Source organism: Danio aesculapii, chromosome 5 (genome assembly GCF_903798145.1).
Source record: "Danio aesculapii chromosome 5, fDanAes4.1, whole genome shotgun sequence".
Lineage (NCBI taxonomy): Eukaryota > Metazoa > Chordata > Actinopteri > Cypriniformes > Danionidae > Danio > Danio aesculapii.
In genome coordinates, this window is record NC_079439.1 from 40965375 (window position 1) to 40990053 (window position 24679).

The window sequence follows — 24679 nt, forward strand, 5'->3', positions numbered from 1 at the left end:
CGTGCTGCCCACTGTGCTACCGTGGCACCCTATTATTTAGAAGTTGGATTCTTGTTATTATGGTAATTATGACAGGACTTGAACACAGTATTAGATAATTCATTTGAAGTCATGTGACAATGTTTGGATAAATATAAATGATGTTGCCCTATATTTTTCGAGTAATCGTTCACCCAGAAATGAAAATTGTCACTGTTTACTCCCCCACAGGATGCTACAAACCTTTAATACTTCGAATGCAGAAAAAGATATTTTGAAAAATGCTGATACCAGATAGTTGGCAGTTACCCATTGACATTAATAGCATCAATATTGGTTTACCAATATTTTCAGAATATCTCTGTTTGTGTTCAACAACAAAAAAGAATCACATACAGGTTTAGAATGACCAAAGGGGGGTACATTTTCATAGGTGAACGGTCCCCTTAACCATATTTGTGACAACATTATTACTAACTATCACCACTGGAGTAACATCATTAGAAGGTAACTCTGGATTATCTTCAGAAAGTCTATTACCATGATTAACCATGTTTTGACACGTTTCCACACTGAATGTAAAACTGGCTCAATGCCACTCTTTCACCTTTTTGAATCGATTTTAATAGTGCTGTAGACTTCCTTTTTCTCCCTTTCCCTCTTTCCCTCAAACACACCATTTTGTCCAGCTCTGCTCTCACTCACTCTGAGAGTGTATTGATGTCCAGAGTCCCAAAAATCTAAAATAGTCCAGATGGGTTTTTGTGTTCAGCCTTTTAGAGTGATCTACTTTAGCTGGCCTTTTGACAGTGCTCATACAGTGTGATGCAGTGAGCTGTACAGCAAAACCTCTTTTCCTTTAAAATGAAAACAGAAGGGAGGTGCTCTTTTAATTGATGGTCTTGTTAGACCTTATTAAGCTTCTGAAATTTGCACACAAAAGAGGGTTTTTTGGGATGTTGCCATGGCAACAGGAGCCCCAGTGGAAGGCAGAAGGGCATGGCAAAAGGGTCTGGATAATGTCAGTTGAGGAAACTGTGGAAAATGAAAGATTTAAACTGATCAAGAGTTATTTTATTTAGTTATTACCTTGTTTTTACTAAATTAAACTAAATAAAATATGTAAGATATGTCTGTTACATTTGGCCCTATTTTCACTTGTCAGTTAATACACATTAATGTATGTGGTGGATGGGAGTTCAAATTTTATTCCTTTACTCCAATCTCTTTGTCAAGCTTTGTTCTTCTCATGCATTTAATTTCATTGTGTTAAAGATAAACCACATTCCAAAGTCAAGTTACATTCAAACTTTAGAAATCCTCAGTCACATCTATCTCTCATTTTTTCTTTCTAAGCACCTCCTTTTGTTATCTTCAATATTCAGCCACAGTCCACTCACATCTTCCCCAGAGAAACTGGGACCCTTAAAGACAGTTCACCCAAAAATGGAAATGGACATTTAAGTACTCTCATGTGGTTTCAAACCTTTATGAGTTTTTTAAAGAAGATATTCTGAAGAATGTTAGAATCTGGTACACTGAAAAAAATTGCGAACAATTTATTTGGGCTGAATTTAAACAAACAAATTAAATTTGGTATTGTACAGCTTAATTTGTTTGTTTAAATTTAGCCCAAATAAATGATTTACAACTACTTAACTTAAATTTAGTAAATCCAAAGAATCATTGACTTCCATAGTGTTTTTATCCTATTATGGATAGCTACACTGAAAAAAAAAAATTTCAAAGAAGATTCCTTGGATTTACTATATTTGTGACAGAATTTTCATTTTTTGGGTGAACTGTGTCTTTAAAAGATGCTCTGTCCCACCACATCATGACTGTTTCCTCTTTGGCTTTAGAGTTGAAGTCATAATTATTAGCCCCCCTGTTTATTTTTCCCCCCAGTTTCTGTTTAACGGAGAGCAGATTGTTTCAACACATTTCTAAACATAATAGTTTTAATAGCTCATTTCTAATAACTGATTTATTTTATCTTTGCCATGATGACAGTAAATAATATTTGACTAGATTTTTTTCAAGACACTTCTATACAGCGTAAAGTGACATTTAAAGGCTTAACTAGGTTAATTAGGTTAACTAAGCATGTTAGGGTAATTAGGCAAGTTATTGTATAATAATGGTTTGTTCTGTAGACTATCAAAAAATAAATAGCTTAAAGGGGCTAATAAATTTGACCTTAAAATGGCTGATAAAAAATTAAAAACTGCTTTTATTCTAGCCGAAATAAAACAAATAAGACTTTCTCCACAAGAAAAAAATATTATCAGACATACTGTGAAAATTTCCTTGCTCTGTTAAATATCATTTGGGAAATATTTAAAAAAGAAAAAAAAAGGGTTATTAATTTTGACTTCAACTGTATCTGTAAATGATTTAGTGTCCTGGTGTCTGGTAGTTTGGGGGTATGAACTGATGTCAAGAGGCCAGAGCATCTCTTCCAGCTTGTTGACTCCCATATTCAATTTCATACCTCACTGCATCGAGACACAATGCAAGCTGGAGCAGAGTGGTCACATGACTGAGGTGTGACCTCTGTTTATGTGACCTGTGTATGGATGGGTGACACATTAAGTCGCTTCTCCTACATCATGTTATGGACATGATTTGAACATTTCGGCTTAAAGGAAAGCTCCACTTTTTTGACAATAGGCTAATTTTACAGCTCCCCTAGAGTTAACATATGAGTTCTGTCCATTTTAAATTCATTCAGCCAAAATCACTCTGGACCCCTCACACCCAGCAAACTGCCTCTTTGAACTTTTACCTTCTGGTCGACGCTACAGAGCACTGCGCACCAGAATAGCCCGACACAGAAACAGTTTCTTCCCTCAAGCAATCCATCTCATGAACACTTGATGATAAGAATTGTGGAACCAACATCACTACTTGCTATACACTTTTATACACTTATTTAACAACACACTTTACATGCCAATTTGCACATAACAGCTGCTCATATAACATTGTATATAGTAATATAGCTGTACATACACTTGTCAATTTGTATATTTGCACTCACTACTTACTTGTATTTTTTAAAATATATTTATTATCAGTTTTTTGTCCTGTCTCTGTAATCCTGTTGCACTGTAGAAGCTCTGTCACGAAAACAAATTCCTCGTATGTGTGAACATACCTGGCAATAAAGCTCTTTCTGATTCTGATTCCAATCTTTGCATTTTTAGCTTATCTTAGCATTAATAATTGACTCTAAAAAGACCAAAGAGTTTTGATAAATTAAAGCTTGACCGTTCTGTAGTTACATTGTTTACTAAGACCACCATGAAATAGTTCAATTCAATTCAATTCAATTCACCTTTATTTGTATAGTGCTTATACAATGTAGATTGTGTCAAAGCAGCTTCACATAAAAGGTCACAGTAAATAGGAACAGTGTAGTTCAGTTTGTAGTGTTTAAGTTCAGTTCAGTTTAGCTCAGTTCAGTGTGGTTTAATAATCACTACTGAGAGTCCAAACACTGAAGAGCAAATCCAACGATGCGCACCTCTACAGATCCCGAACCATGCAAGCCAGTGGCGACAGCGGAGAGGGAAAAAAAAATATAGCACATTTGAAAATATTTTCATTTTGAAATATGCAGACGACACTGTGATTGTAAGCCTCATTCGAACAGATGGAAATAGTCATGGTCCCATAGTGGATCGATTTGTTCAGTAGTGTGAGTAAACTCTAAAACTTAATGCAGCAAAAACTAAGGACATGATTATTGATTTTAGAAGGAATCATACAGCAGCTGAGGTGACTAATATCAGGGGTCAAAAAGTAGAATCCATGGAGAACTACAAATATTTGGGTACCATTATTGATCATTTTTTAAACTTTGAGGCAAGCTTTGTGCAAGAAGGGGCATCAGCGCTTTTTTTGTCTCAGGAAACCATCAAGTTTTCACATTGGCCCCAATATGCTTACTCCTTTCTATCGTGCTTTTATTGTGTCTATTCTATCCTTCACTCTGGTGGCATGGTTTGGAAGTCTGTCCCTTAAAAACAGGAATAGACTGAGGTGGTCTAGCAGGTTGATTGGTGGATCACAGCTGAGTATTGAATCCCTGTATAGTAGACAGGTTTTATGGATTGCCTAGAAATATCAGTAGCTATAGCTTTCGTCCTCTGTCTGAGAAGTTTAACCTACTTACTCCCTTTGAGTCGAAGGTTTCAGATGCTTTTTAGTAGGACAAAATGTTACATGAATAGCTTTGTCCCATCATCTGTTGTCGCTCTGAATAAATTGTACTATTTCATAATGTACTTTTGTATGTGTATATGTGGGTATGTTCATGTGTAATTTAATTGTTTGTATCAAATACAATAGAATCTACCTATGGGTACCAATAAAGTCAACTCAACTCAACCCAATTGAAAAGTTGCTGTTTTTTAGGGCGATATGGCTAGGAATTCTTATTCTAGTGGAATAATCAAAGAACATCAAGTAATATCATTGCCCCTGCTGCAACAATAGCACGGCAGCAAAATGTCTTGATTAATACGTCAGAATGAGAGTACAGTTACTATCCATATCGACCTCCAATATAGCAACTTTTCATTTTCTGTAGGTCTTAGTACATGATGTAACTGCAGACAAGTTGAGCCTTAAATAGGAAAATTATTCAATTTATCAAATTTTTGAGAAAGATTGTAAAGGATGTAATTAGATTCAGTCATATATGCTTAGCTAAGCTAAAGGGGCTTCCATCAGATCAGCTGAATGGATAAATAAATGATAAAACCCATCAGTTTGTCACTAGAAACATTTAAAAATAAGTATTTTGTTTTTAAAAGTAGACTGTTCCTTTAACCAAGTCAGCTTTTATGCTCTAGTAGCGTTTGGGTTGATACTGAAGTTTCTATTCTGAAGAAGTGAAAGAAACTATCCGTTAACCTTGTCCAAAAAAAAGCTCGACTTCTAATGAATCATTGCTGGCCCTGGAGACATGGCAGTAAAATATTCATGTGATAACATCCTGAGGAACTAGCTTTATGCATATCAAGACTGATCAAATACATTTGTTAACATGAATTGTTCTTGGACTCATAATATTATGAGGAAATAAAGCTAAGAACCATTTGTTGGTCTAGCTCAGAGATGCTTAAACTAGGGTCAAAGTTGGCCCACGATAACCTTTGATTTATATAGCGACAACCTTTGATTTATGATAGCGGACATTTCAGAAGACAACAGTAAGAGAATCATTTTTAGTCTTATAAATAGGATTATTCATGTTTTTTATTGTAAGATGTTTATTATAAAATGTACAAAAATGTATTATTATTATTAAGGCAAGGCAAGGCAAGTTTATTTATATAGCACATTTCATACACAGTAGCAATTCAAAGTGCTTTACATAAACAAGAATAAAAAAAGACAAGTATAAGAAAAAAAGTCTTGATTTGAATGTGCCTAATGTTGGAGCACATCTGATCATTTCTGGAAGCTGATTGCAGCAGCAGGGGGTGTAATAGCTAGAAGCCGATTCACCCTGCTTTGACTGAACTCTTGGAATTTCTAGTTTATTTGATCCTAAAGATTTGAGTGATCTGTTAGGTTTGTATTCAGTGAGCATATCTGTAATGTATTGAGGTCCTAGGCCATTTAGTGATTTATAGACAAGTAATAATCCTTTTAAATCTATTCTGAATGTAATTAGGAGCCAGTGTAAAGACTTGAGGGCAGGTGTGATGTGCTCTGATTTTCTGGTTCTGGTCAGAATTCTGGCCGCAGTGTTCTGGATGAGCTGCAACTGTCTGACTGTCTTTTTGGGAAGGCCAGTGAGGAGGCCGTTACAGTAATCAACCCTGGTGCTGATAAAAGCATGAACAAGTCCTCACTGGAAACAAAGCATCTAATTCTTAATGCAATTAAAGTATGTTAAATGTAATAAATTATAGTATTAATTAAATTCTATAATGAATTATAATAATAAATTAGGAAATTACATTGACAACAATTTCATATATTTACCTCTGTCCCACCACTCTCAATCAAGTTTAGTTCATAAGAAAAAATTTGGGCACCCCTGGTCTAGCTGTATGAAAAGAATCACCATAATTTTGAGTAAACTCTTTAATGTGTGCGCAGAATAATTTGCACAATTAGTGGTCAGCAAAACTGACATTATGCTCGTTCTGTTTTTCCAGGACAGTGACATCCAGAAGAAGATTGACTATGAGATCCGTATGCGCGAGGGTGCTTGTAAGCTGCTGGCTGCGTGCTCTCAGAGGGACCAAGCGCTGGAGGCCTCCAAGAGTCTCCTGACCTGCAATGCTCGCATCATGGCCTACATGTCAGAGCTGCAGCGCATGAAGGAGGCGCAGGTCATGCAACGGGTCGCACGCAGGTCAGTCTTACTCAATTCAATCAATGCAGGTTGTGTCCACCTAACAAAGTTTGGCTAAACCAAATTAGATGGGAAATTTGTTGGTGTCTTTGATGTTGGCGATGCTTTATTAAAGGGAAATCGGATAACAGGCCAGTTTCTTGGGATCAAGGATTTCTGTTATATTGTCACTCAGGTACATATGTTGTCTTCTAAATAGTAGAACGTTTTGACTAAAGTAGTGGAAATTGGCTAGCCACAAAGCACATGACATCAAATAGTTAGAGGTTAGAAAGAGTTCAACGTTGTGAGTGCTGTCCATTTAGTTGGTTGATCTTAAATATTTTATTAGGATTGTCTCTTTACAGCTAGTGTCAAAGTGGTAAATCTTAATTGAAGGTTGTGTTCACATTTGGCAGGTTTTATTCTGATTAAAAAAAAAATGTGACTGCTTTGGTTGAGCGATTCAATTGAATAAGTGTCAATTCAAACCCTGCTGCCCACCTAACATGCCTCACTTTTTCACTGGTCTCAACTCTGGTTGAATCAAAAAAAGCAATATGAATTTTGTTTTGTTTTGTTTTGTTTTGTTTTGTTCTGTTTTGTTTTGTTTTGTTTTGTTTTGTTTTGTTTCTTGTTTTGTTTTGTTTTGTTTTGTTTTGTTTTGTTTCGTTTCGTTTCGTTTCGTTTCGTTTCGTTTCTTGTTTTGTTTTGTTTTGTTTTGTTTTGTTTTGTTTTGTTTTGTTTTGTTTTGTTTTGTTTTGTTTTGTTTTGTTTGTTTTGTTTTGTGTTGTGTTGTGTTGTGTTGTGTTGTGTTGTGTTGTGTTGTGTTGTGTTGTGTTGTGTTTCGTTTCGTTTCGTTTTTTGTTTCGTTTCGTTTTGTTTAGTTTCTTGTTTTGTTTTGTTTTGTTTCACTATGTTTCGTTTCACTTTGTTTCGTTTCACTTTGTTTCGTTTCACTTTGTTTCGTTTCACTTTGTTTTTTGTTTTGTTTTGTTTTGTTTTGTTTTGTTTTGTTTTGTTTTGTTTCGTTTCGTTTCGTTTCGTTTCATGTTTTGTTTCGTTTCGTTTCGTTTTTTGTTTCGTTTCGTTTCGTTTCATTTAGTTTCTTGTTTTGTTTTGTTTTGTTTCACTATGTTTCGTTTCACTTTGTTTCGTTTCACTTTGTTTCGTTTCACTTTGTTTTGTTTTGTTTTGTGAACCAGTATTTAGGCCTGTCATAATATTCAATATATCGCCTTATCGCACAATACATAGACATAGACCTCAGTAATTTTGATCATGCAATATATATCACCCAAACATAAAAACTAATTCCAGCAACATTTTAGCTGATTGCACAACATTCTCTATCTCTATTGGAGGTGTCAGTATAGTTAAAAAACAAATACTATAATACTAAAGTGTTATAGTATTTTATTAAAACTATAATATTTACTATAAATTACTTTAGTATATTTTCATGTGTGTGTCTGACAACTGAAAATAGATCTGGTAGCAGATATCACATCCTCAGTTACTTTTTACCTTGCACTTTTTTGTTAACATTATTGTCTATTTGTTTCGGATAAATACGTTTTCACATTCTTGTCACTCAGGTATATACTGTATGTTGTTCTAAATAGTAGAAAATAAAGTAGTGGAAATTGGCTAGCCACAAAGCACATGACATCGAATAGTATTAAGGACAAATAGAGTTCAATGTTGTGAGTACTGTCTATTTGTTTTCATACAGTTAAAGCTCAATATGTATCAGCAGTTTTAGAAGTACCCAGGGATACCTGAGATACCTGAGAAGTCCAAACATTTCTGTATTTATTTGAGCATACATGTTTCTCCTCAGGTCTTCTGATGCAGGACCAATGGATGACCGATCCCCATGTAAAGGCAAAGTAGCCATTTCAGGTATGTTTGTGGAAACTAATTTATGCCATTTTCATCACTTTACAAATGGGAAAAAAACATGCACTACTTTTCAAAAGTAAAGATAAATGTTTTTAAAAATTAAAACAAAGATGACATCCCAGATATGTATTACAATCTTAAGACAAATTAAATTAGAATAACAAGCATTTTCATGACAATTGTTTGTCAATTTCTGATTAATTTCAGATCTTTTATATTTTCTATCAAATAATTCCAGTACTGATCAGTCTTTTTTTTTTCAAAAACATAAAAAAAGATAAAGAAAAACCATCTTATGAACACCATTCATGTTGAACAGTATTATATACGACACTGAATTTGATTGTGTGTTTTGTGTGTAAATCATGCAGACCAGTCTGTTTATATGGGTGTCTGTGCACTAAATCACACCCCTGCTGTTTTATATATCAGCACTTGTGTCTGAGTCTGCTGTGGGGCTTCTTTTACGAGTCGTCCTCCCCTCCTCACTGTCTGTATCTTTGCAAGGGACCAGCCTCCCTCTAAACACCCAACACCATTAACCACCAGTTCAAACTTCTGACTATAGATGATCTGTGTTTGAGGCCCACAGTGAGAGGCCTGTAGGGTTGATACCCTGTAAGTGCTGTAATTATGACATCATTATGAAGAGGGTTATAGAGGACCTTATAGCGTCACACGCACACTAATGTAAATCACTTTCATTTGTAGCCACAGATGGAATCAGCAGAAACTTACTGCATTTTAAGCTTAATTTGGAATGAACTCTAGGTAAAGGCTTTGTTGTTCTTCTAGTGCAACTGGTGAATGAACTTATGCAGTATCATTTTAATGAAATCTGGAGTTTGAAACATAGAGATAAATATGTATCCACTGGCAAACATTTTGAAATATGATCATCTGTGGACACTGATAAGTATGCTGGGACTCTTTCTTCTTTAACATGAAAATCATATCCAGTTAATTTATTCTCCATAGAGGACAGATGTAAAAGTAAATACATGAACAAACTAGGCTGCGTTCCCAAACAGCGACATAACTTAGTGCGTAACTACCATGGTGCACAGCAAAAAATGCTATAGTAGAAATAGTAATAGTAGAATGTCTTGACAATAGTGGTGAAATGGATGGTTCAGATCACATGATGGTTTTTTGGTCATGGATCAGACCATTTTTCGGATCAGTCAAAAAGAGGATGTGACAAATGTAATTTGTGTCCATTTATTACAAAAACAGTACTGCAGGACACTTTTGGTTATAACAAACAGAACTTAGAAGCTGTAGTTTTATTAAAAAATAAAATGAAGAAATAATCAGCTGAATAAAAGTACATAGTAAAATATTCAGCACTGTGAAAAATTCACTTTTACTACTACTTTTGCTGATGACGATAAATCTGTACATCTAACATTAAAATTTTGTTATATTGTCTGATTTTCAATAAATGATTCAGTGATTCACTCATAAAACTTCACGTTTCATTGCTAGATGTGTCATTTTTAAAGAATTATTCAGTGGCATATTTTTGATGGCTGGTTGTTGCCACCTATTGCTTAAATAATGTAATTGCTGCCTAAAAATTTCATTTCTGAGGGTCATGAAATGCATATGACGGTGATTTTAATCTTTACCATAAACATCAGTGGTTTTATCTAAACTATAAACTGTTATCCCAGTATGTGTGTTATTTAACTGTTTTGTAACTCAAAAGACTTAAAACTGAATCTGTTTTTGGGTTTTTGCATTTTTTCAAATACAGATTTGAATGCAGCAATTCAAAGGATTAATAAACATTTGCAAATCACCATCATTTATAATTTATGTTGCGTTTGTGTTGAGGTCTCGATCTTTTAATGATTAATTGTGCTGTTTACACTGAATGCATTGACGGAGGCTAAAGAAGTAGTGACTGAAAACACATCAAACATGTGAATGAAAGCATGATGCGAGAGGCCATCTCTCCGTGATTGTTACAAATTTAGGACTAATCTACCAGTAAAAATATTTATTAATCCGTGGGCCACGTGTGTTCCGAACCGAACCGTGGGTTGTGATCCATACGAATCAACTGTGATCCATTACACCACTTACTGACAATGTATATACAAATATCTAAAAATTCCTGTATCAAGAAGTATTTTCTAGATAAGTAAAAAAATACAGTTTTGTTTTCAGAAATACATCAAAATCAAGTGATTTTACCTTTAAAACAAGCTGAATAATCACTATTAATATTAACAGTGTTGGGCAGTAGCGTCGCTATGAGTAGTGACGCTACCAGCTTAACTACATCCCGCAGTAGCTTGGCGATAGCAATAAGTTACTATAGTATTTTAAATGTGTAACACCTAGTTTTATTGTATTTTTTTGTTTTGGCTGTTATATACTTTAAGTTGTTTCTGTTTAGGACAGCATATTATTTACAGTAAATAATTGAACGAAACAATCATGCTTCATATGATTCATTGGCAGTTTTATTGATCACTAAGATATGGATTTAAGTTGCTTCGATTTAAAAATGAGAATTGCCAAAATAGTTTAGATGTAGCTAAGCTATTTTTACCTAGTTGCTTTTAGCTTAGCTTGGCACATTTCCCAAAGGGGAGCTTTTAGTGTAGTTAAGCTACATTTTAAGTAGAGTAGCTAATAGCTTAGCTCACTACATTTTTCAAGTAGCTTGCCCAACACTGAATATAAATACTACACAACTCCTGTGCTTCTACACACAGTCATGGCATCATCAAACTACGCCTTTGTTTGGTGTGAAATTACACGCCCTCTAGTGGTAAAAATTACATATTGTGGCTTTAAGCGCATGACAAAATTGTACTTAATATTACATAAACATTAAAAAATAGACAAGGCATTTGTAACATTTAACGTCAGCATTCCGCTTCTGCAGAATCTCCTTCGCTTTCTTCAGCTGCTGATTCTGTGTGGGATTTGTGCACATGCTCCATTGTGCCACCATTCAAAAGCATCCAGACTGTTTATTATTTAGTTCATCCCACACACATACAATCTAATGTTCCCACATACAGCCTTCATTTTGTTGTCTGCTGTCTATCAGTCAGTACCCTACTAATTATTCCCTAACAGCCTCTTCATATTACTTTAACAAAGTTCTGCTGTTATTACGCAGATCTAGATAGATAGACTCATCCAGGTGGGCTGTAATAATGTTGTGGGTGGACCGGTAGGATAATGTAGATTCATACCGACTGACAGCAAGGCGTAAAAGACCAGATGTGTGTTTCAGATGGATTTTTCTCCTGACTGACATGGAGTGACAGACGAGGTTTGTTGCTCGAAGCTGTGAGAGACACTGTGTGTATGTGTGTGTTCTTACCTTGTGTGTTTCTCTCTGACCTTTTACAGATCTCCGGATACCTCTAATGTGGAAAGACACTGAGTATTTTAAGAATAAAGGAGGTAACATCTGTTTTTTTAACTCTGATATTCAGGTTAAAACAACAATGTGGTTGGTCTAGAATGTATTTGATCTGAATAACCCGCACAAACACACAAACAAAAGACAATACTGCTCATTATTCACTATACCGATAACAAAAAACACATTTAATAATGAAGCGTTCAGGTCCAGCAGAGCCCTCTGGGTAAACAGAATATTATTACTGGCATTGAAAGTAGTTTTCCAGACCACAGTGAGTAATGTAGTTTCGCCTAAGGTGCTTAGAGCAGAGACTGAGCTGATATTATGTTGATAAATGTGACACAGGAACCCACTTGCATGTGTTACACTCTCATGGGAAAGCTTTTACGTGTGCTTTATCCTGCTAATAGGAACATATATTTTAATAATCATCATAATGATTCGAGAAAGAACGTTTAGGGCCCGTTGTGTCACAATTATTCATGTACTACAATTTGTACAGGGAAGAAAATACACAGGTATTAGTGTTGGGGGAAGAAGCAGACATGCAGGTGCAGGAGTAAATGTTTCCTGAATGACCAGAGGAGCTCTGGGGATTTTACAGGCACTGGGCCAGATCTGCAGCTAGACTGGTTAAGGATTTACAGTGTGATGCTTGAGTTGAAATCATGTAATTGTCTGTCTGTCTGCCTTCAGAGCTGCACCGCTGTGCTGTGTTCTGCTTGCTGCAGCTGGGGGGAGAGATCTTTGACACAGATATGGTGATGGTTGACAGGACGCTGACGGACATCTGCTTTGACAACACAATCGTCTTGTGAGTGCTTTCCGGACATTTATTTCACACATTTAGCATGTATATAGTTCACACAGTAAATTTGAGTGCAGTCTCCAAATTTTCACACACTTGGATGCAGTGTTCGAACTATACCAATGCCTTTTGGGGAGCCCGCTTTTTTTCTATGACGTGGGGGAGAAGGGAGGGGTGTCGCTATTTTGAGACTCCCTTCAGTGGTGTAGTCCTATAATAAAAGGTGGTGTACTATTACACCCGACCCAAATTTTAAATCAAAGTAGGCAAAGAAACGACGAAAGTCAATGTTTCTTTGATTCATTAGCTAGAAATATTGGAGGGCTAAAGCGACGCCCATGCTATTTTCTAAATTTACCTGAGCGTTTCAGCAAGACATCGCTATTCAGTTGACTTGTGGTCTTCGAACTCACAACATTTTCTTACTGCTGCTGCGGTCGTCAGGGGGCGGGGAATGGCGCAAGTTAAACAAAAATGCACCAATTGCAACAAATTACGATGCGAGTAAAAAAAAACATTTAGTATACTGTATACAGTTAAAGGGGACGTGAATACATATCAATTAGGAAAGTTTAATCAGAAAAAACCAGGTGAGTATACCGAGCGTATACGCAATTATTGATCCTCAGAAGTGGTAATACCCAAACAACTCGTGGAAAAAAGTAAGCATACTGAGTATACGTGCGTATAGCCCCGACTACAGTCCCTTGCCACAATGATGTAGGTTATAATACACACAGGATTCCTGTCCTTAAACAGCAATGTATAAGCAAAAAATCTATAAATATAAAACAAATGTTTATATAATTAAGAAGATCATTTAATATTTTAAAGGGATAGTTCACTCAAAACTGAGCATTCACTCACTCTTCACTAGTCACAAACCTGTTTGAGTTAATTTTTTTCGGTTGAACACAAAAGAGATTATTTAGAAAAATGTTGGAAACCAGTAGCAGTTGATCTCATCAGCAATGGGAAGTCAGTGGTTACAGGACATTTCTGACATTTTTCAAAAGAACTTTTGTGTTCAACAGAAACGATAAACTCATAAATCTCATGAAGGATCCACTTGATGGTAGAACTGATGGTGGTGAAAAAAATGACATCAGTCAAAGTACAAAAGTATATTAATATATGATATTTTTATGACAGTTTTTGGACATAGACATTTCTGTCCATTAACCCTTTAACTACCCCACCAAGAAAAAAAATTTTGGATTGCATTTCTTATCTCCTAATGTCTCTAGTTAACACAATCAATGGATTTTTTTTTTTCAACACATCCCATCATTTCTAAAATATCAACCTCTACCAAATGGTTGAAATGTCAGTTTATGGTAAAAGTACCGGGATTATTATATATACTATGAAAAATCTGAAAATATGAAGTGTAAGAACAATTTATTTAAAAAAAAATATATTCAAAATAAAACATTTTTGAATACTAAAATACTGTTAAGTATGCCATAAAATATTTCAGATTCTCATTTGACATGCCTCCTTGGTTTTTCTTTTTACAACGAAACCAAAATCAAATGTAGTTGTGCAACAGGATTATGTTTTTTTTTTTTTGTAAACTACTATTTAAAACAGCCATTCTTTATATGACTTTAACACTCATTAGTTAAAGCAGTCAAAATATGGTCAACCGTTTTGTAGAGGGGCAGTCAAAGGGTTAAGTACATGAGTGTAACTTTATTAAATGGGATAAACAAGGGTTAAAATAACTCTTACGTCTATTGTTGTGTTCATATTTATGATTGTTTATTTATGCAGCACTGTGGTCCTGCTAGACACACCATTTGTCTCAACATCTGACATCATCTTGACGTCCTGTGCCTGCTGAGCTCTTAATTTATTGAATCCTCACTGATTCCAAGCATTAGATTCATTCAGAAAAAAAAGCTTACTGGCCATACATGTTTGAAGAGTAGTGAGTAGTGTTTACTGAATAAAAATGTGCATTTGCACATATGCAAATTTAATGAGTGTAATAACTTGGCATGTATGTGATGCATTCCTGCTGTGTGCAGTAATGAAGCGGCCCCTGGGTTCGAGCTGCGGGTGGAGATGTATAGCTGTTGTTCAGAGGACGACTGTTCAGCAGGCAGCACACCGCGCAAACTGGCCAGCAAGCTGAGCTCGTCTCTGGGCAGGTCAGCAGGAAAGAAAATGAGGGCGTCCTTAGAGCCTGGAGCCTGCAGTCCCACTAGCAATGGAGGAGGAGCCACAATCCTGCTGCCTGTGCCCTCTGTGCCGTGAGTGTGTAGAGAAACACACACACACACACTGGTGATGGTAGATTTAGATGCACTGTAGACCTACAATAAGCTTATAGATGTAAAACAAGCAAATGATTCTCTTTATTCCAGACACTAGGTCCAATAGTACAAAAGACAAACAAAACAATACAAACCACACAATATACATTAAAAAAAGACAGTTATGCCAATATTTCATCAAAGATGACTGATAACACACCTCAGTAAGCCTATAGGGTTTATCAACAACATTAAAATGCTATTCTGAGAATTCTCCAATCGACAGATAAACTTATAGATCAAATTTCTCATCCAAGTAGAAAATGATCAAACTTTTACCTTACAGAAAAATTCACTTGCAAATGATAAAATTAATATATTATTATAATATTATTATGCTTAAATTATTTTAAAAATCTCACTCTTTCCAAGGCTTTGATCACAACATTTATCTGATCACAAATGCAGCAAAAACATAAATTTGTCAAATATTCTTATTGTAATAAAGGAACTGTTTTGTAGTTTAATATATTTTAAAATCTAATTTGTTCTTGTGGTGGCAAAACTGAATTTACCTGCATTATTACTTCAGTATTCAATGTCACAGGGTCTTTTATACATCGATATTGTTTGAAATGTTTGTATTGACTTATATTGTATGATATTTTTGCTGTTTGATGGAAACCTTATATATAAACCTGCTGAGTTGACAGCTTTCATCTAATTTATTTATTGAAATTTCACCAAAACCAAGTTCAAATGAAATTACAATATTTTTATTATTAATAAATAAATAAATAGCAGTAATGTATTGTCAATTAAAACATTTTAATTTCTTTAAAATTTTACAAATTTTCCACAAAAGTACTTAATTGATTAGTAGTGTTTCTTTATTTTCAGCAAATGCTGATTAATGTGTGATGTATTCACCGCTAATGTTAGTTATTCATCAACCTGTATAAGTAATTTAATTATGTTTATATTTGATTAACAGTACCTAATTTAAATATGTTTGCATATTACCCATCTGTCATTTACAGGGGGCCCAAATATCATCTTCTGGCTCATACGACCCTCAATCTCTCTCATGTTCAGGACAGCTTTCGTACACACGACCTCACCATCACAGGAAACGGTGAGCTGCCATCTCTTTTTACCACTGTCTTTATAAAACTGCTTTTATTTATGACAAAATCCTTCTTCAAAATACTTTATATGACAAAACATTACATTATTTCATTTTTCTTTTTAAAATACTGCGCAAGTATTTTAATGTTTTGCTACTGAACAAACCACTGTTGTCCAATAGCTCACATACTTAATCTATCTTGCCTACTTAACCTAATTAATCTAGTTAATCTTTTAAATTGGACTTTAAAAAGGTGGTCCAGAGTTTAGTTTTAAGGTTTGGCTGTGTTTATAGGATGCAAAGCAATGTCTGCTCATGCTTCATTTGTAAAAAATCAAGTTTTTTCTTCATATATCTCTCTTTGATTATATACTACTACTCAGCTAACATGGAAACAACTGCCATATTTCATAGTTCCTCCGAAAGGCCCTCCCTCAAGAGGCTCTGATTGGTCAGCTAACATAATGTGTTGAGATTTGAGGATTGGCTTCACGTCACCACGTCACGTGCTTTTGCCCTGTGTAAACAGTCAGTCAGAGCAGCTGTTAGCAGTGTTAGCTGCGTGAATCAGACAGAAAAAGAGCACACAGCTGAACATCACGCCTGCTCTCTAAAATAAAATCTGACAAGTGTCTTTACCATGTATTCAGGTTATAAGCATGTGTAAGTAATATGAAGCGTTCTCATATCTTTTGCGAGTTTGTTATTTGACATGTAGAATGCACAAAAACCGTCTGCATAGAGAAACACTGTAGCGCTGTAGCTGTTTACAGTGGTTTGACTGATACATATGAATTTGTAGCTAAATTGTTAACAGTGCCAAACAGCATTTCCCGTTGTTTAGATCCTTGATTATGTCCTTGCTACAATATACCGTTAATGCTAGAAACTGTGCGTGTAATTGATCAATTTTAACAAATAAAAACACTTACAGATTGTAAGTGCACAATCCACAATCCACAGCTTCGTCGGTTGGAGGAATTTTAAGCTGAATCCAGCACTGAACTGGGAGAGATTCCGGAAGCTGACCTTTGTCAAATGCTAGCTATACATTTTTTATAATTCTCTGGAACATAATTAAAATTAAACTGTAAGCACTTCGCTCTTTGTGTCGTGTCCTTACAGAAATACAGAAACAGAAGAAGCTCTGTGGAAATAGCATCTTTTGGACGGCATTTTAGCTTTCTATGCTGTACCTCACAGCACCTCTGGCCATGCCCCTTCGCTGCACAGGGTGTATGCGCATGGTGAATACGCGTAACCTGAAGCGTTTGTGATCTCACTAGCCTGAATGTATGTTTTTGTAGTCCCCAAAATTCGTTCGCTGTAGGCTTTGCAAAGCTAGTTCTGTAAAAGCCAATGTCTCCCTTTGCATTAAGCTTTGAGCGTTACTACATTCAGAGATGTTGTTTATGTTCACACAGCTACATTACACATCAACTAAAGTTTAAATTATGATATCGTAGTGGACCACACTTTTAAGCTAAATACTATAATCTTGCAAAATAACTTTAATATTGTTCAAAATCAAACAAAAAGTGCTCAGGGGTAGCTTAATTAATGGGTCGGTGCTCTTTGTGTCAGGGATTCATCAGAATAAACAGCAAAAGGGACTCGAAAATGCGGAAAAAATATTAAAAAGCCTTTATTAAAAATTTCCACGTTTTTCGAGTGCCTTGGACTTACTTTAACTATAATATTTTATATTATATAAATATAATAATATATTATATTGTAATATTATGTATTACATTCATTTTATAATTCCCAATACTGGGTTGCAGCTGGAAGGGCATCCTCTGCTTAAAACAGATGCCAGAGTACTTGGCTTTTCATTCTGCTGTGGTGACCCCTGATAAATCACTTACTAAGCTGAAGGAAATAATATCATAATTTTAATATAATATTATGTACTGTCGTAATGATAAAGACAAAAGAATCAGTTACTAAAAATTAATTATCATGACTATTTTATTTGAAAATGTGTTAATAACATTTTCTTTGGTGTTTGGGAAATATTTAAAAAAAGAATTTAAAAAATCACAAAGAGGGCTTAAAATGTATATTATATCTAATTTACTAATCATTATAATAATAAACATTAAATAAATTAAATGATTTAAATACAGTTGGAGATTATAATTTGCCATTTAACTCCTATGAAAGTGAGATTGTAATCTGAAGTGAGATGATATATTGTCTCATAAGACTGTCAACAAGTGCTTCTGGATTTTTATTTAAAGCACATTTATTTTATGACATGCTAGTTTTCTTCACATTGCAGGTAATCAATTACAGACATGCCTGCAGGGCACATCTGTATGTGTGTGTGTGAGTGAGAGAGAGAGTTTGTTTTGTGGACATCTGTCGGATTTATTGTGTTAGGGTCACGCTCATAAACCTCTCTGGATGGTCGCTCGTGGTGTGTGAATGGCCAATAAGAGGCGCTTATAGCCGTCTTTATGTTCAAGGAGTTACTGCAGTCTGAACCAGGGCTGTTCGCTCTTCCAGATGATAGTTTGGTTTGCCATAAAATATGTGCTTAAAATATAGGGTGCAAAACATGACGTCACTTAAATAGCTTGTTTACTATGTTTCAACAATACATCTTCTGACTTTGTTGGTTTATCTATCTTTACTGTCTCTTTTTTCGTCTGTCTGTCTATAGAGGAGTGTTCATACTGGCTGCCTCTGTATGGCAGTGTATGTTGTCGTCTGGCTGCTCAACCTCACTGTATGACACAGCAGATGATGAGTGGCTGTCTGCGGGTAAAGGTGTGTATGAAAACACTTTGAGTATTCAGATTTCAGATTTGTTTTGGCTAATGTTCTGTTTCTTTCTTTTATTTTCAAGCTTGGTGGTGAGCCACAGGGCTGGACGAACGTCTATGGTGTCTTGAAAGGGACAAATCTCTTCTGCTATCATCAAAAAGAGGACATGGAGGCCAACGTCGAGCCTGTCTTAACTATCGGCATCAACAAAGTAAACCATATTCAGTGCTAGTGTTGTGAAATGCTGAATTTTACATTTAAATTTATACAGGGGGATTCAAAAAGAATACCACAACTTTCGAGTTGATGTCACACGAGTGTCTGGAGGGGGTCATATTGAACATCTATTGAACCTCTATGAACTTAAGTTTGTTAAGTCCTCTTCACATTGATTAATTACCCAAGGTTCCATCATGTTTCTTTGATTAAATACAGATTCTCAAAGTTGTGGTAATGTTTTTGAACCACCCTGTATTTATTCATTCAGCAAATGTGTTTTTTATCCAAAGTGACTTACAAATGAGGATAAATTAAGCACTTAGAATCACAAGAGAGTAGCAATATATAGATGTCATGACAAGTTTGTTAGTTTAGCAGGTTTATTATTATTATTATTGAGTTTTTATAGCCGAATGTTTATAGGAAAGTGTCTGCTGCATAAGGAGAGGAAAGAGTCTTCTACAGGTTTGTCAAGCCCTCTCACCTGTTTGTAGCACACTCAGAATTGTCTACTACATGTTCTTACACTTCAACTGAAAGACTAAGGCCCAATCCCAATTCTAACCCTTAGCCCTTACCCCTACCCCTCATTTTGTGCATTCACGTGAAGGGGTAGGTGGGTCCCAATTCTCTTTAGATTGAAGGCGTAGGGCTAATGGGAAGGGCTAGATACCCCTCGAAACAGAGATTTTTCAGGCCCACACTTGAAACCAAGGGGTAATAATATTTCCCAGAATACACCAGCTACAACAGCAGAATGGCTGCACAAGTGAGGAAATACACAAACTTTTTGTCACGAATTTTTACATGAATTATTACGAATTTTTACAACAAACAAGCCTGTTTTAATACATTAATAACTGCGTTCATGTTTTACCGTCATGCTTTTAAAATAAAACGCTAAAATAAAATCCTATAATCCCTAATAATAACTCCTGTATAGTAGTCTTACAACATTCTGACACTCGATGACACTGGGATACCCTGTCAGAAAAGTCTAGTAGCTGTGAATAACCTTTTTACAGTGTCTGCTATAATTTTAATGTTGTTTTGGTGTGTTTACATAGAAGAATATGGCCACTGTGTAAATGCAGAGTACAATTACATGGAGGAATGGAGAGCATGAGACTGATTCCTGTGACAATTATGATCTAATTGCCACATTATATCAGTATGATAACATGATATCGTTACCTTCAGTGATTTCCTGAAGATAAATATCAAAAAATAACGCAACTGGAATAACTACAACAGTCGCGATCGTCTGATCTCATATGAAGCAAGAGATTGCGATGACATATAATGACGTGTGCTGGTGTTGCAGTGTTGTCCCATTACTTAGGGGTAAAATATGAAGCCCTTCCCCTTAACACTCTGTTCCAAGGGCCAAGGGGAAGGGTAGTGATACAAAAATAGAATTGAGATTGGGCCTAAATTTAACAAACAACGTCAAAATACCGTCATTAAAACACAACACCCAACCGAAAACACAGTCTAAACTGAAAGGGAACAGTTGAGGAAAAAATGCCTTGGAAAATGACAGTAGACCTACCTGTAGACAAGAATGTTTTATATAATTAACTATAAGTTAGTATTGACTATATTATACTAGACTATAAGTTAGTCTAGTATTTTATTATCTTATACTAAAATTTTAATTAATAATTGTTAATTGTTTTTGAGTACTACATGAAAAAAATTGTGTAATATGGTTTAAAGCAATGACAAAAACAAACATAATGTGTATATTTATATAGTGAATTTATTGAGTATGGCCATACACCCAAAGCGCTTCACAATCATGAGGCGAGGTCTCTCCACACCACCACCAGTGTGCAGCATCAACTTGGATGATGCGACAGCAGCCACAGGACAACGGCGCCAGTGCACTTACAACACACCAGCTATTGGTGATGTGGAGAGACAGTGATAGAGTCAATTCTGTGGATGGGGATGATTGGGAGGCCATGATGAGTAAGGACTGATGGAGGAAATTTAAACATGTTGATTTTTATTTTATTTTACTACTTTGGTTATTATTTTTCAGGTGGGCGATTGAAACATTTTGACAGGGCAAGTGAAAATCAGGGCAAGTGGCCTGAATGGGCCAGTAATAAAAATCCTTGAAGAATTCTAACCCTAACATTGAACTAACCCTAACATTGAGCTATGAATGATGTTTTAAGAGACGCAAAAGAAGAAATAAAGACATTTGAATTAATCTGGTATTGCAAATGGTTTAAAATAATGATACTTTTTTTGTAACTATTGTATAAAAGTCGGAACATTTTCGTGACAACACTAACGATGCTGCTGTGGGAATTTGAAAACATGCTCATGCTCATGATATCAGGGTCATTATTCTGCTTTTGGAGATATCATGAGATATTTTTTATGGTCAATGTTTTGAAAGTGTTCTTTCAGAAGCATTTTCTGTTTTTAGCGGAGATGTAGCCATCAGAGCATTCTTCATTGTGTCTGTAACTGTGAAAAGGCTTTTTGTTAGTGGTGCAGTGGATCTGGGTCTTTGAGTGCCCTGAGAGCTCTGCGTGTCGCCAGCACAAAGACTTTGTTTGAACATCTGAGAGCTGCACTGTGAGTCTGCACATTCCTCAGCTCTCAGGTGACCGCTACATACTGCAGACACTTTGCTGAAGCTCTTCTGACACCTGCAGGCTCTGAAGGGAAATATCTACTGTACATGTAAAAGCTCCTTCAACAGTTCTGCTACTGTAGCTGACTTGTTTCACTCCTTTGATTCCACTAGATGTGGAATTAATTGGGGCTTGGGGCAAGAACTACCACCAAAATAATCCCATGCCACTAAAAATTTAATCTAAATTCAAGATATGGGGTCAGTACACTGAATTGATACACAGTTCAATTAACAATAAGTTATTATTAGATCATTTACAATGTGGACTCAGAAAATTGTCTGTTTTTGCTCTGTTTCACCATGGAAATCGTTCCAAAAAACAACAGTTGTATGTCTATGTGCAGTGTAGTAATGTTTTGTTATTGAATGAATTCACCTTTTTGTGTGGGGTCCTACACCACCCAACTCACTCCAAGCTGGGATCGAACTGGCGACTTTCCGACTATATTGATGAAATGTCCGTTTCCACTATATATTTTCATCACAGTTTCCAGCATATGCATGAACTGCACAAGATTATTAGTAATGAGAACCGTGCTGTTTGTGTGTCTCAGGAGACGAGAATAAGAGCAGCAGAGAAGGACCCTCAGAGCAAAGCACAGAACATCTGTATCACTAACCAGTATGGAGGAGAGGAGGTGACGCACACACTATCGGCAGACAGCAGAGAAGACACACAGCGCTGGATGGAAGCTTTCTGGCAGCAGTTCTATGATATGAGTGAGTGCAGCAACTGTTTGTGTACTAAACAGGTTGCACAGTAATATATATTTAACAGATATTCCAGAAGGCTTGATTGTGTTTATGTGGTGTACAGTAAAGTGTTTATGTCTCTTTAAAAAATCTGATTATTTTTCACATATTTTAGCTTTATTCTACTGTTGTTATTAATAATCCATTCTCCTTAAAATGTTTTGGTTGCATTAGCAAACTGTGTTAATAACATTCTTTAAACTGTGAGTGCAAATGACACAACTGTTTGCTGGAACCTCAGAACTTTAATGCAGGTCTGTTACTCAACCAAATCATTTAATTCATGCTTCAAAACCTAGCTGTCGTGTAAGTAATTTGCCACCAAAATGTAAAGTAGGCTGCTGTATGTTCATCATTGTGACAACAAAAAACTTCTATGGCATATGTGTCTAATCCTCTTGCACCCTCTACAGGCCAATGGAGGCAGTGCTGTGACGACCTGATGAAGATCGAGCTTCCATCACCACGCAAACCTGCCATAGTCACACCAAAGCAGGGCTCTCTGTACCATGAGATGGGTGAGTTGCTTCAGACACACATTCACAAATGCTCTGTACTGTCACAATATAAAGACCAGCAGTACTGCAGAGCTTATATCTACATTACTGTATGTCTTTCTTCACTTTGCTTAACCGTTTCATTCCATGCCAGTCCAGGAGGAATATATCCTTTGTTCAATAAAATTATTATTTTTTTAAATAAAATAAACAAATAGCACTCTTCCTCTTTACCAGTACCAGTTGTCCAACCATGGTCAGAATTCTGTCCAAGAAAGTCTTTAATCACATCTCGTGGAAATACAAATAAAATCGTACTTAACTGTTCTTAGAACCATTCGGCACGATAGTGAAAAGCGACTCTGCTTCATGTTGTGGCCACGTTACCACCTCGGGTGTGCATTGTTTTATTATTACTTCAATGATCTGACATCAATTATTCCACTTACTAAGGGTACCTCACCTAAAGAAATGTTTCAAATTTCAAGATATTTGTATTCTGTAATAATATATGTAAATTAACAGTTTCTATATTTTGTGTTTTTTTTTATTATTTATTTATCCCTTTAAATTATATTATGGGAAATTGATCTTTCCTCCAACAGGTTTTAATGTTGACAAGATGGAAAAATATTTCTTACAGTGATATACAGTTGAAGTCAGAATTATTAGCCCCCCTGATTATTTTTCCCCAATTTCTGTTTAACGGAGAGATTTTTTTCAACACATTTCTAATCATAATAATTTTAATAACTCATTTCTAATAACTGATTTATTTTATCTTTGTCATGATGACAGTAAATAATGTTTGACTAGATATTTTTCAAGACACTTCTATACAGCTTAAAGTGACATTTAAAGGCTTAACTAGGTTAATTAGGTTAACTAGACAGGTTAGGGTAATTAGGCAAGTTATTGTATATATATTATATTTGTTCTGTAGAAAAATATTTAGCTTAAAGGGGCTAATAATTTTGTCCTTAAAATGTTTTTTTATAAAATTAAAAACTGTTTTTATTCTAGCCGAAATAAAACAAATAAGACTTTCTACAGAAGAAAAATTATTATCAGACATACTGTAAAAATTTCCTTGCTCTGTTAAACATCATTTGGGAAATATTTAAAAAAGATAAAAATTCAATGGGGGGGCTTATAATTCTGACTTTAACTGAACAGAAATAATGTGAAGTTGTGAAGTTTACCTTTATTTTGATGAAAGAAACCACAGAGTTACTCAAAATGCACAATGAATACATAGCTATGTATCAACGTATTACTCTGGTACAACAGTCTATCATAATGTGATATACTACACTGAGATTATTACAATAAAATGTATGTTATCCTAATGTTCAACTATAAATTAATGTATACAATTTTGGGGTCAATATGTTTTGTTTATTAAACAAATAAAAAATAAAAATATTGACGAATGTCAATATGGTTTACGAATGGTCAGTTTCCACCTTACATTTCCATCACCATTTCCAGCATATGTATCAACTGCACAAGATTAATAGTAATGAGAACTGTGCTGTTTGTGTGTCTCAGGAGACGAGAATAAGAAAAGAAAAAAAAATCAAAGGGGGACTTACAATTCTGACTTCAACTGTATTGTTTGGTTTGGTGATGTACATTACAGTACAAAAACGGTACTGCCAGTACTTTTTCTGTTATTTTACAAACTTAATTATCTATATATTATTTATTATACAATATATTGTTTCGAACTTAAAATGTCAATAAAAGTCACTTTGCTAAACTGCACAGTTGAATTTTCAACATCAAAAGTTGACAGAGCAGAGATCAAGGTCCCATAATGCAATTTATAACTGTAAATAAATGAGAAAAAAAAGGTGAATCATGAAATACAGAATTGTTTAGTTAACAGATATTTTTTACAGTGTATTTTAAGACATTCATCAGCCAAAGCCTATTTTCTATTGTA

At 35.2% G+C, this 24679-nt stretch overlaps 1 protein-coding gene across 4 annotated transcripts in view; it reads left to right on the plus strand.

Moving 5' to 3' along the window:
• The window catches only part of rtkna (rhotekin a), a 164949-nt gene that overhangs the window by 134534 nt on the left and 5736 nt on the right, over positions 1-24679 (plus strand). For all 4 annotated transcript variants that reach the window (XM_056458194.1, XM_056458191.1, XM_056458192.1 and 1 more), the window contains exons 2-11: positions 6159-6358; positions 8181-8242; positions 11621-11674; positions 12333-12450; positions 14478-14702; positions 15746-15840; positions 18503-18609; positions 18689-18817; positions 22036-22201; positions 22648-22752. In XM_056458194.1, the coding sequence (XP_056314169.1) occupies positions 6159-6358; positions 8181-8242; positions 11621-11674; positions 12333-12450; positions 14478-14702; positions 15746-15840; positions 18503-18609; positions 18689-18817; positions 22036-22201; positions 22648-22752 (1261 nt within the window). The remainder of the gene's footprint in view (positions 1-6158; positions 6359-8180; positions 8243-11620; positions 11675-12332; positions 12451-14477; positions 14703-15745; positions 15841-18502; positions 18610-18688; positions 18818-22035; positions 22202-22647; positions 22753-24679) is intronic.